The sequence below is a fragment of the Anopheles darlingi genome, chromosome 2, assembly GCF_943734745.1.
Source record: "Anopheles darlingi chromosome 2, idAnoDarlMG_H_01, whole genome shotgun sequence".
Lineage (NCBI taxonomy): Eukaryota > Metazoa > Arthropoda > Insecta > Diptera > Culicidae > Anopheles > Anopheles darlingi.
In genome coordinates this window covers 88,811,561-88,824,401 of record NC_064874.1, presented here as the reverse complement: position 1 = coordinate 88,824,401, position 12,841 = coordinate 88,811,561, and the positions used below count along the sequence as shown (strand labels likewise).

Sequence of the window (12,841 nt, the reverse complement as noted above, 5' to 3'; positions counted from 1 at the left end):
GTGCGTTATATCGCGCCAGTGAAAGTGGCGCGATCATCGCGACCACCGCCAGCCACCGGGAATCGTAATCTAGAAAACAAAAATGTCGGAAAGAATGCTTTTAGCCACTGGCGGCGGCGGCAACGGCAACGGCGGCGTGTGGGCTGCTGCTGCGGTTGGTCACCTTCGCACGATGCGATGCGTTAACCCACTTATGCTGGAGCGCTCTCTAATGCGGGATTTACTACCCACCCGGACCACACGCGTCCATTAGCACCTCATCGATCACTTACTGATGCATTGATCCCCCCTTGGAGGAAGAATGCATCCCCGAAAAATCATAAAAGGAGGACACTCCGGCCGAGATCGTTGCTCAGAGTGCAACAAACGCACCAGCATCGAGAGCACGTGCACGATCGATCGCAGCTGGAGAAGCGCGCGCGCGCGCCACACGCCAATCTCTTGCGCTTGATCTTCGAGAAGATGATGCTGGTTGGCTGGCGACAGCACGATTGCGATGATCACGAGATGTCGTTGGAGTTACTACTGTGCATCGGTCGTCGTCGTCGTCGTCGTCGTCGTTGCGCGGTCATTGAGGTTCGCCAATTGGTGCCAAAGGCCTTTCTGGGTCAGTCGCGAAGTGCGATCGTACAACGCGTCGTTGTGCATCGGAGAAAAGGCGATGAACCAATAACAATAAATCAGACTGTGCCGATGTCCCTCCCTACCCCGAAGGGTGGCGAGCGCGCGCGCGCGGATGATCGGGAGCCAGGTGCGACCTTCAACATCCATTCCATTCTCTTGGCCCTTGACGCGCGCGCGCGACTTTCTCCGCGCGAAGAGAGCTGTTTATGTTTATGCTTCAAACAAAGAGAGACTAAACGCGTGGACCAAAGGAGCTGAGGACTGATAATTTCCCAATGGCGGAGTGGCAGACGATCAGGGAAGGCGGTAATTGAATTTCCTAAGCGCCCCAGGGGAGGATGGAGACGCTGAGTGCGACACAATCCGTCGTTTAAAGATCGCATCAACTGGTCCTCCCTGCGGCAAGAGTTGTGGTCGCGATGAAAGATCTTTCCTGTTGGCGATCACAACACACTTCCGACCGACCGATCACCGATTTCGTTTGTTCAATTAACGTTTGTTTACAAGAGAAACGTGGCCGGTTGATCGGTGGAGTGTGTACCATCTTCCCGTTCTGTCATCGATGATCAGTCGAACTCTACTGTTGCTACTGCTTTCGATCTTTGGCGGGAGAGGGATTCGTGCCACCATCACCACTGCCGCCAGGTACACATCTCTCTTCGATCGTGAGGTCAATGTCAAGCGCGATCGATGTGCGTCGGTTGTGGTTTGGCAGCAGCACCACTCGCGGAGCGATCCACTGACGACAGACAAACCAGACTGTGCCGAGATGATGGTCAATTTAGAGGCAGAAGCACAGGAACTGGGATTGGCGAGGACGCGAGAGCGCGAAGGTCGCATCTTCACTAGACCTTTTTGTGATAAGGAAATGGTTAATCTAGCGTACACGGTCGGTTACGGTCACATTCCTGCGTTCGTTCGTTCGTCGTTCCAACCAATCGCCACTGTCTCTCATCTTGACCTCGATCGCTAAATGTCGCGACTTCCGGGGGCGAGCAAGCGATCGAGCGAACGAACGAACGCATCTCCTCATCGTCTGGATGGGGCATTAGAAAATGATTTTTAGATGTCGTGGTGCGTGTGCATGTGCGCGCCACCGTCATGTCTAGTGTGTGGCATATGGTCACGACAGGGAAATGGGAATAATCTTTTTTTCAAAACATGACAGTAAGTCAACATTAGCTGAAAACCTCCTGGACTGGTTACATTCGTCTGCCATACGCCGTCGCTTCTACTACCGGATGCAGGATGCAGGAATGCAAACAGAAGCTACTTACAGGAGAGAGAGCGCGAGTGAAGCACGGGGGCCGCCTTCGCTTTATTGATTATTTTAAACATTTTCAAACAAAATACAGCCGCATTTAATGTGTTTTGCGCGTACCGTGCGCCGGTGACGTGCGTCAAAAACGTGGTGGCCGTCGGATCGATCGATGTGGCACCGGAACTGCGCCTTCGAGGCAGGCCACCAATTGGAAAATGGAATGGAAACAGTAGACCCGGGCACCCGGATTGGATGACGCGACACACAGCAAGACGGCCGCGTCTGATCGTCTCAAAAGGAAATGCCTTTCCACGACGTCTCCGCCCCTCCGCGTTTGTTGAAGCGATCGAGCGAAAGTTGGCCACCACACCGGGGCAACGCAACGCACCGGACGAGACCGGCGATCAGGGAATGCCTCCGCGGGAAAAAGAGAAGAAAGCAGTAACAGGAGAAGATGGAGGAGGAAAAGAAGTGAAAGGGAAGGGAGTGGTGGCAAGGTCGTTTCGAGGATGAAACATGATGCTTGTGATGCGAATGTGAGACGCATCGGTAGGGCGAAGAGGACACAAAGGAGCAGGAAAGCGGAAAAGACAATCCCGCGTGACTCGCGATCGCCGATCGTTCGCGATGGAAATCCATCGGAAATCGAATGAAGTTCGGGGAAAGGGGGGATCGTTTGAAAAATAATCAACGCCAACGCACGCACGCACGCATGATAAACAATAGCAGGCAGGATCGAGCTACGAAGATGATGATCATCATCGAGTAAACACACACACACAGGCTGAGAGGACAGGAAATTCGCAAAAAAGTTGGTGGAATTTCAACCTTTTTTTTTTTGTAACTGTTTTGTTTTGTTTTCGAAGAAGGTGGTCACCACCCTCTGACCATCTTCTTCGAAAACACTTAATCATGGGGTGGTGGGTGGTGGTAGAGGGTTTAAAAATAGGGACCACATAATTCGTAACCATGAACCACGACCACCAGCAGCAGCAGCATTAGCGAGAGCAGACCTTCTCCTGGGTGGTAGCGATCGCGACAAATCCCTTTCATTCTTTAAAGATCTAAGGCAACCAACAAGGTGGGGAGAGAAGGAAGGTGTGAGCGTCCCCCCGGGGGGAGTGGAAATTTATGTGAATCTCAAACCGAAGTGACCGAAAAGATCGACAGAGAGTGAGAGAGAGAGAGAGGGACCAAGGAAGGTGGGTGGTGTGCGCTGTTGGTTTGTCTGTTTACTAACATCCGCGATCATTTCGGCTGTTTCGTGGTATGGCACACGCACGCACGCACGCACGCAAGCGTACGATCGAGAACATCATGTTTTTGTCGTCGATTACCCATTCCATTACACGAAAGGGAGAGAGAGAGTGAGAGAGATCGTAAAAAGGAAAATAAATAAACTAACTCGATCGTGCGGATCGCCGGTAGATCGAGTGCGATGTACCAGGCCCCCGGGGTGAATGTGGAGAAGAAAACCTCCCCTGACACGCCGTACACAACGCCACAACCTTTTGGCAGTGCGCGACCGATCGGCAACGACGAGAGGATCGCTAATTGTCGCCCGCATCAATCTCTACACCTCAGAGAGAGCCCAGATGATGATCATCAACGTTTGGCTTTCGAAATCATCTCAGCATTACGCACGTGGGGGACACACGAACGATCAGTCCACCCTCCGGACGCTGTTTTTGCATACGCCTACTCCCGTTGCTGCTGCTGCTTGATCGCGCAGGTTGGTGCGGTATGCGCTGTTGACCCTGAATGGCCGTGCTGGATGCCCGCGTGCCTCATCGTCGTCGTCGTCGTACGTGGCGGTCTCTGGTTGTCACATGAGTGCTCAGTGGATTCCCCCGATTGTGGCCACTTGTCGACGTTGCTTGATCGAGAAGGACGATCGTTGTGTTCCATCGAGAGATTTCGCGATCGTTCGCGCGGTGATAAAACTGGAAAGCAACAATTAATGGACTCGGGTGATCGCCTGCCGCAAGTGGTAATTCGCGATCGCGTAAATGCACGCGTCATCATCATCATCATCGTGGTCGACGTTGCCTACTGCTGCTGCTGCTGGTGTTGAGTCATTCGAATCGATCGCGCCCAAACCCGGATACGATCGAAGCGGTGGACGTCAATTCCATTGCACAATGCTGCATTCGTTGCCTTCCACTTCCATTTCATCATCCTCATCCCCATCCGAATCAGCTGATTAACCGGCGACGATTGCGGTGACAACGTCGATCGCCTGCTTTGATCTGTTTTCGCTCCAGAAGATGATCGAAGATCGAGTCGAGTAAAGGGGGGAGGGGGGAAGGGCTCTTCTTGCTGGGGCTTACCTGTCGTCGAAAGGCGTGTTTATCTTTCTCGAGGAATTTGTCGATCTCGCGGGATTTGTAGCGCTGCTCGAGCTCCTCGGGGCTGACGCGGAGCCGCAGAAGGTAACCGAAAAGGTCGCCGCAGCATCGGGAGCATGATAATTTCGATAAGGTGCTTTCTCTCCGCCGATTATTCGCTGACGCCATCTTTAAATCTCATCACACCACACCTCACCACACACCACCGCAGCACCTCTTTTTTGTTGTCACAACGCGCGCTTCGCTGTGTGTGTGCACCACACATCTGCCCTCTCTCGCTCTCGCTCCCTCTCGCTCACTCTTGTACACACACCAAACACTGCTCTAGCGCGCTCTCTTTCTCTCGCTCGCTCACTCACTCACTCGCACGCACAACGCCGCCGCCGCCACCACCAAAACCAGCACCAACAGCACGCACGCACCGATCCCGAACAACCGAGGAACGGATTTTCACATTTTTCACTGCCCAAAGGCTCGGTCAGGATCGGGGAAATGGGCTTCACGGATGCAGGACACCTTCAGCCAACCACTGAACCACTTTTTTGCACGTTTCGAGGCGGAAAACACCACTTTTTCGCGAAAAGAAACGCAAGCAACGAACCGCAGGTCTGAACCGCACAAGCTCCGAGTGAGAAATGAGAAAAAAAGAGCGAGAGGAAAACAGAGAGAGAGAGAACGGGCGCGCCGACACCACTACCAACGCAACGACCCAGCCGACAAATCCAGTGTGCGTGATCTCTTCAATCGCCTTTATAAAACTCTTAACAAAAGTATTCTGCAATGAAACTCTTTGCACGGAGAGATGATGAGAATGGGAGACGACGGCCCAGCCCATTTCCTTGCTATCCGGAGACATACCCACAATTATATAGGTTATAGATATTTCTTGTGTAGTAAATTTACGAATAATTTATAATATTTACGACTATATATTTATAATATTTTAATAATAAAAAAGCAAATACACCGCAAATCAGAAGAGGAAACGAGATGGCATGTATAGCAGCGAGAAAAACAGCGAAACTACTTCGGCTCTGCTTCGGGCGAAACCGAATCGAACCCGAACGGAATGCACTTTCTCACCACGCAGCGCCTTTATGTTGAGTTATGCTGCCGCCTCCCATAGAAAATGCGTCTGTGTGGGTGCCTGCAATGTGCAAAAATTGTATGTTTCTCTCCCTTCTAGCTTGGAAACCCTCTTAAAAGCGAACGAACGAAGGAAGGAAGGAAGAAAGAGAGAAACGGGAGGAAGGTCGCTTAAGCGCCTTTTATGTTTTTGTGTTTTATTTTCATTTTCTAACATCGCCGATGCACCGGATGGGGTGCCCTTTACCTGTGCCTCTCCTTTTTGAACGAGAATGTACTTTTGTTCAATTGCAATTTCCAGGGTTTTTTTTGTGTGCATGGATTCTCTCTACCTCTACAGCGACATCTCCGGGTAGACGGGGCCCGCCGATCCGGACCGTAAAAAATATCTGAAAAACCCCTTTCGACCGGCTTTCCTGCCGGTTGCCTGCAGTTGGATTTGCATGCCATCCGCATTTATGGCCATCCGCTGCTAAGCTAAATACCGCCTTCTCTAAGCCCATGATTTGTTGTCCTTCGCCCGAAAATCTCCACACTCGAGTGGGCTCGCCGGTGTTTAAAGTGGCATCGTTCCCCGGTACAAAAATCGGTCAGTAGGATCCGGCTCTCTCCAGCATCAATTGAAATGAAACCTATCCAAAATGCCGGCGCACTATAGGGCTTACGCCATCATGAGGCATGAATTCAATTTGGCACGGTTTGTTGTAGTGGACACTCGACACTCGAGGAATTGAGATGCCGTCGCCAGTCACCGTCGTCGTCGTCGTTGTAGTCCAATAAAGCGGAAACGTCACGCATCCGCTAATCAAAAGCCAACGAAAACGATCGTAACTCGTACCACGTGGTCGTCGTTTGAAGGGACAGCCAGAGAGCAGAGAACTAGAGAATTCGAGATCTTCCAATAAGAAGATAAGCAAAAAAGGTCACTCTGGACAGCCAGATTCGTTGAGCAAATCCAACGACCCCTAAATCTAATTAAAATCGGCTGCAAAAGCAATTAAAACCGTTCGAAACGGGGCGCCATTTTTTTGTCGCCAAAAAGTGCGTCAATCGGCGGCATGTTAAGAGTTTTAATTGCCAGATCAATCGCTCCGATGGGCGATCGCTTCGACATCGATGTGTTTTCACACGATCACGAACCACTCGGACACTCGACATGCACTGGAATAGGAGAGAAAAAAGGGGTCCAGATGACTGGAGATGGCGCCAGCTGACCACCGACCACCACGCCGGTGCTGGTGCTGGACGTTCCAAGGGTACCGAAGGACAGCCAGCATGTGGGCATGTGGGACACTCTGGAACACTTGGGCAGCCAATTTCACGCCCAAGCAAGCAGCAACAGCAAGGGAGGAAGGTCAGAAGAGTATGGCTCGCTGCCAGCAGAGGTATAACCTTGACGGGAATGTGCAAACGTATGCAAAACGCTTTTTCGGCCACACGCAAATTATGGCCAGCGGCCTCCGGGTCCCTCTCACTCTCTCTCTCTCTCCCCATCGAGAGAGGGGTCGAGAGCCGTGAAATTGTTACTTTCGACGGGGTATGTTTCATCCTCTGGCCTCGGGGGAGGTCTTGGTCATTCGGTTCGGGCTCAACGTGTGTTCCAGACAGTGACCCTGGAGTGCTTGACGTGCCTTACCATCCACAATGATGGATCTCTGGATGTGAAGAGACATCTCTGGAAAATAAAATGGAAAACGGTTCCATCTTCCAGAGGCTGATGCTCAAAATTCGTTCTCTGGAGTGGCGACTTCTCGCTTCCGGCTTTCGATCAAAAATAGGGGAATGTTCCGCGGAAGTTCTGCGCACCAGGAAATGCTAATGTGTGCCAGGTGTAAATTTGCATACTTTAGCAAAGTATAGTGGTGGCCAGACTCGGCCCGGGTATGGAGTCTAGAATGTTCCAACGAATTTTCCACCCTTTTTTTTCGACTGCGACCGGGACACGGTGAAGACCCAACAACACCTGGGTGGAGGGAGCTCTCTTATCGGTCATTGCTCGTGGCAGTAGCATACCCCTAAAACGGGGGCGCCGCTAGGGTTGAACCAATATTGGGTAGCATTATGATCGATGACGTCACGACTGGCGATCGACGACCACCACCGTCTCGGTGTGTGATTGATTCTCTCGCGTGTGGCGCTCATCGTAAGTGGGTCATCTACTCGCAAGCTGCTGCTGCTGCTGATAAGAGTTGCAGCAAGTGGATCCCGAGATCCCGTCGGTACTGGTCTCTGTGTGTGCCAGTGAGTCAGTGCCGCCAGTGCGAGTACATTGCACCATCTCATCCAAACCAAAGTGACATAATGTTGCCTTGTTGTTGTGGACTCGCTGGCCAGCGTCTGGCTGAACGCTGAGCGCGAAGCGAATAATGGCCAACACCCGCAAACGCGAAAAGGAAAAGAGGAAGCAAAGGAACAGCGCGTCATTGCAATCAATCTACCGCTGCTAGTGTCTGGTACCATGCGTGGTGTGGCCAGACCGAAAGAGAGAGAGTAAGAGAGAGAGTGGGAGGTGGTTCAGAGGTTGATTATTACATCCGTAAAGCCCGTAATGCCCCCTGGCAGCACACACGCACGCCATTCGATGGCGGGTAATTCCCGATGGTTATTATGCTAATTGTACGCTGCCACCGCCGCGCGACATAGTGGTGGTGGAGGTGGTGACCACGGTGGTGAGGGGGTGTCCACGCGCGTCGACGACGACGACGCGCTCCATAGACTTATGTCAGCACGCGGCGCGACACTCGCGCAATCCTATCGTGTGCGTTGTTGCTGCTTCGACTCCGGCGACTCCAGCTCGGGCGGATGCATAATTATCCGCCAAGGCGTCTTGGCCACTACGCCACACAAACACGCACACACACACAAACATGGGAGAGGGTGATTTTCTGTTGCCTTTTTTGCACAATCTTGGCCACATATGCTGCTGCTGCTGGTGCTGCGGTCAACTGTGGCGCCACACCTCCGCCGGTTGGTGGAGGAGTTTGCTGCTGGAGTGTGACAAACCACTTGTGCCAAGCTGATGGTGTGTCTCGTGCTGGCGCTGGAGAGTTTGTTACCTTCATTACTCGTGTGTGTCTGTGGTGGAGCGAGCATATGCAGCCGTCTTCTACGGTGCTGAACGATTCTACGAACAAGTTACGCCTGGAAGGCAATGCCAAACCTTCTCATTGTAGTCAGAAGGAGTTTTTGTGCGCGGGAAGTTTAGAACTTATGATACGATATTTAAAAAAAATGTAAAAGTTTTGCAATGAATAATACTGAAGTAAGACTGAACAGTTTAGATAATACAAAGAAAATAGAAATATATGGATAATTGAAGAAAAGAATTCTAACTAAGTGTATGAAGAAGTAAAGAACTAAGAAACAAACTAGATAAATTGTTCCACTCATGTCCTAAAAGAAAGATATTACTTACAAAAACTTTCAACAAATTAAGTGGACTTTCCAGAAAACTTTTGAATCCTCGTAGTGGCTTACCTTACTCTTTGTTCATAGCAGTCCTTTTAGCGATACGCTCATGTTCGGATGTAGCAACCAAATAGTAGCCAACACGCGACGAATGGCCGCCATTGTTCGATTTCACGCCCTCTGTTTTGTTATATTTCATTTTCTTCCTTCTCTTCTATCCCTCTTCGCGGTTACAATGTTTTCGCGCTGATAATAATTGATAGAAGAAAGAGTGTTTGTGTATACTTTATTGCATTTCGGTTTGCATGCAGCATGATGCATGCAGCTGCATCTGCCAGTTCTGCTCGGCACTAAGCTCTCTAGCTACTTTCGGCACAAATCCCTCCTTACTGCTACATGCTTATTATGCTGTGTATAAGGATCAGAAATGCGCTTTTCGCCGCGCGACAAACGGCAGTCTAATGCAGCGGTCGTTTTCTACTTTCAATTCGAATTCTTAATTTGGCTTAACTATTACGTTCTTTGATAATGTTCTTCGATCATCTTTCACTTCATTTCTCCGGGTTCTTTTCCAATTCCATCTAAGAGTGTGTAAGGGGAAGGATATAACGAACGAAGGGCAGCAATATGATTTGGTTTGACTTAGAATCACAATTACACTGTTCGGTCGGTGAACTACAATAACAGAAAAAAGTAAGGGAAATGGAGTAGACAACATTAACATGTTTACATAGCGGAACGCGGGAATCCCGAGTTTGGAGCAGCACAAACATCCTCCATAACGACGCTGCTTCTGTGTGGCGCGTTTGATTTACTGTTTCGTTAAATGGTTAAACGAACATTTACCAGAAACGCGCTTCGGCGGTCCCGGATGGCCCGGAGAAGGGCACCCTTTCCAAAACAAAAAAAAACCCCTTCTTGGGGCAGGTCATGGGAAGCAGCACGTCGCGCGAGAAAAGATAAATGTCGAACAGTTGGATTTTCACTGTTTTTATGCTGTCGCCCTCTTCGTCGTCGTTAGTCGATTGGGAAATAAAGATAATTTCCCCTGTTCGATCCCTTGGGAAAACCGAGGAAAAACTTACACGAAAGAAAGGTTGAAAATACTGTTCTGGGTAGGGGTTTCGAGAGGCCGGACTCCAGCGGGAGATGCAAATGATGCATCAAGGTGCAACGGGATTGCAACTTGTCGCTGCTCGTTTACGATTTATCGCCTGAGCGAGTGGAGTTTGCATCCAGCTCTCCTTGCTCCTCCTTCCGATTGATTAACTACTTCTTTTACATTTACTCGAGTTAATTGGTTTTTAGCTTCTAGTGTAATGCGCACTGCTATTGCTTCCCTCCAGGGGGAAAGGATGGAGACGATCTGCCAGCTTTAACGCGTTAAGTATTGCTAATCACGATTCGAATCGAAGGATTTAATTGTGCGAATTCAATATGTGGAGTGTACCTGTTTATGTATGTGTGTGTTTATCTGATGCGTTTCTTCTCATTTCCGGTGGGCCTTTTATGTATTTTGTTAACTATTGGTACCACAGCTCCTGTCGATGGAACTGCTGGTGCACCTGGTGGATTACGATTCCGAGATTATCCGATTATTCGAGTTTGAGTTGTAAATTTAATCGATCCGATGCGTTTTGCAAAATTTTGTAAATTCTTCTAAAAAAGCAAACTTCATCCCGATTGATTTCCGAATTGCTGCTAGATTACATTGCGTGCTCCTTGATCGCATCGTTGTTAGTATAATGTTAACAATTACGATTACGATGACACGTTTCGTCGCGCAAAAAACAATACTTTATCAAATTGTGTGCTTTCCGAATTGCTTTATCGCCTTCTCTTTGCTAATGCTGTATGTAAATGTGCTCCATTCTATCGTTTCCGGGTAGAGTAAATTGAATCGGATTCGATAACTACTTCACTTCCCGCTCGTGTGTAATCAGTCAACTTGTACGCAGATTTGGGTCGATGCCATGATGAGTGGATGATTGGGTGATTGGGTGGAGAGGAGAAGATTGACGAAATGCGACCAACGCTAATCAACTGCTAGTGCACTAGCTAATCGCCCGGTCGGGGATCGCGGCTCTACACTTGCTCACTATTTACACAAGATACGACACGACGAATCAGTTTGGTGGTTAAGTAAAAGTTACAAAAGATTAAATTATGAACAGCATAAAATGATACAACTGAACCGTGGACAATAGCCATAGTGCGGCCCAAAGCTCCTAATCTTAAGTAAAGCTCTAATTAATCGCCTAGACAGCCTTGCACACACACGCACCTACCTACTACCATCATCATCAATTGGATGCTGCAGCAAGCGTAAAGGCAGTGTTAGCTGTTAGCTAACGGAACGAAACAACTAAAAACCAAAATACCATCGTCAGGCGTTGACGTCAGGCTCGCTGACGGTAAGAAATGTACACTAGAACGCAATGGGGAATTCTCAACGAAAGGTCTTATCAATAAAGATGGGCTGCAGATGAGGAAACAAAACAGAAACGAATCTATACACTCGAGGAAGATGAGGGAGAGAGGATGATGGCTAGACCTTGCTGGACGCCTTTTTTTGGCAAAAAAGAAATATACATTCCATGCGCTGCTCTAAAGAACAACTTGGCAGAGAGAGAGAGATAGGCGTAGAGTAATGTAATGCTCGATGAACCTGTGATGGTGTGCGCTGCCTGGAGTTATGTCGGTATTATTGCGTTAATATTATTAGAATTCCCTTTATCATACTGATGCTCGAAAGACGAACGAGACTAACTACCTATCGGGAGAGAGAGAGTGCAAACTTCGATGGAACTGCGTGGTGCGTAATATGGGTGTGGAACTGGATGAATTAATGAAACGCGTTTAAATATTATTTATTATCCGTTAGTATACCGTTTTTTTTTCTGCGTGAAGGAAGAAGAAGTGTTTATGCTACAGAGCTGCTAGTGCTTCTACTTCTACTGCGATCAATACTTTCGGAAGAGGAAGCAGAAGAGGTTTCCCCTAATCCCCAACCTCCCCGCGGGGCAAAATGGGAGGAAAAGGAGCGCTGTTGGCATGACAACGATCTTCGATCAGTGCGCGCTCCCTCCATTAACATTCTTTGTCATTGTCTGGCCATCGAGTGTGGCTTATGTGTATGCTACTGCTACTACTGCTGCTGGCTGTTGCCGTGTTCCTGCTACTGCTGTGTATCCTTTGGATGAATCAGAGAATCATTCTCTGGAAGAACGCGATCCAGGGCTGCCGGGTTGATGAAAAGTATGCTAAGCCAAAAACCGGTTAAAACCGTTTACCTCAGAACCGTGAACCACACCACTACGATCGATCGATCGATCACGGATCAATGTAGGTGAAGTGTGTACGGTCATCGTCGCATTCGTCAATTGGAGACCGTTTGGCAGCGTCCTCTTAAAGTCCTTCCCCTTGGATCGATCCTGTTTCCAGTTGCTTCTTCAGTGCAGTTCGAGGCCGTTCAGCAGACCGTCTCCATCGGTACCTTATTGTTGGAGGCCGTGGTTGTCGTGTTGTTGGTGCAGGTGTTGTTCGTGATCGATTCACCCATCGAGGGCAGCCCGTGCGAGGAGCTCGAATGCTGCGGACCGTGAGTTGTGTTCGTGAAGGATCGTCCCGTTTTCGAGTTCCACAGACGCTTCATGGCGGCCCAGACCTGTAATCGCACGGAGAGGGGAGAGAGAACAGGAAAATGAGGTTATAAATTTTGATTTCCATCACTGGCCGCTGTGTGCCACACTCTTGCTCCAAGTGGCACTCATTAGTGGCTCCCGTTCCCGTGTCCTGCTTCCGTTTCCTGATGACGACGTGTACGGTTTTGTGGCGGGGAGAGGGAATGTGAAAATTTTGGGATAATGAATATGAATGGTCCTCGTTCTGGCCATTTCCTTCCGACATGCCGACTTGCCGGAACACCGGAGGACCTCGCCACACCGCAACCCGGGGCCAGGTGAGCAATGAGTGCATTTTGCTGTTCCGTGATTCATGACCTCGCGCTGTTGCTGGCCCGCGGTTTGTTTTTGCATTCCATCAAACTGCTTCCGCACATTCCAACGCTCCTTTCTTTTTCTCCTCTGGTGCTTATCAGGCGTAGAGAGGGAGA

At 49.5% G+C, this 12,841-nt stretch overlaps 2 protein-coding genes across 5 annotated transcripts in view; both read right to left on the bottom strand.

Annotated features, from left to right (window-relative positions):
• LOC125951626 (guanine nucleotide-binding protein subunit alpha homolog) overlaps positions 1–4,847 on the bottom strand; it is a 12,559-nt gene extending 7,712 nt beyond the window's left edge. The window contains exon 1 of the mRNA XM_049680585.1: positions 4,216–4,847. Coding sequence (XP_049536542.1) covers positions 4,216–4,401 — 186 coding nt within the window. The 5' untranslated portion in view covers positions 4,402–4,847. The remainder of the gene's footprint in view (positions 1–4,215) is intronic.
• Positions 4,848–8,904: 4,057 nt separating this feature from the next.
• LOC125951615 (probable G-protein coupled receptor Mth-like 1) overlaps positions 8,905–12,841 on the bottom strand; it is a 155,948-nt gene continuing 152,011 nt past the window's right edge. For all 4 annotated transcript variants that reach the window (XM_049680571.1, XM_049680572.1, XM_049680569.1 and 1 more), the window contains exon 8: positions 8,905–12,394. In XM_049680571.1, coding sequence (XP_049536528.1) covers positions 12,200–12,394 — 195 coding nt within the window. In that variant the 3' untranslated portion in view covers positions 8,905–12,199. The remainder of the gene's footprint in view (positions 12,395–12,841) is intronic.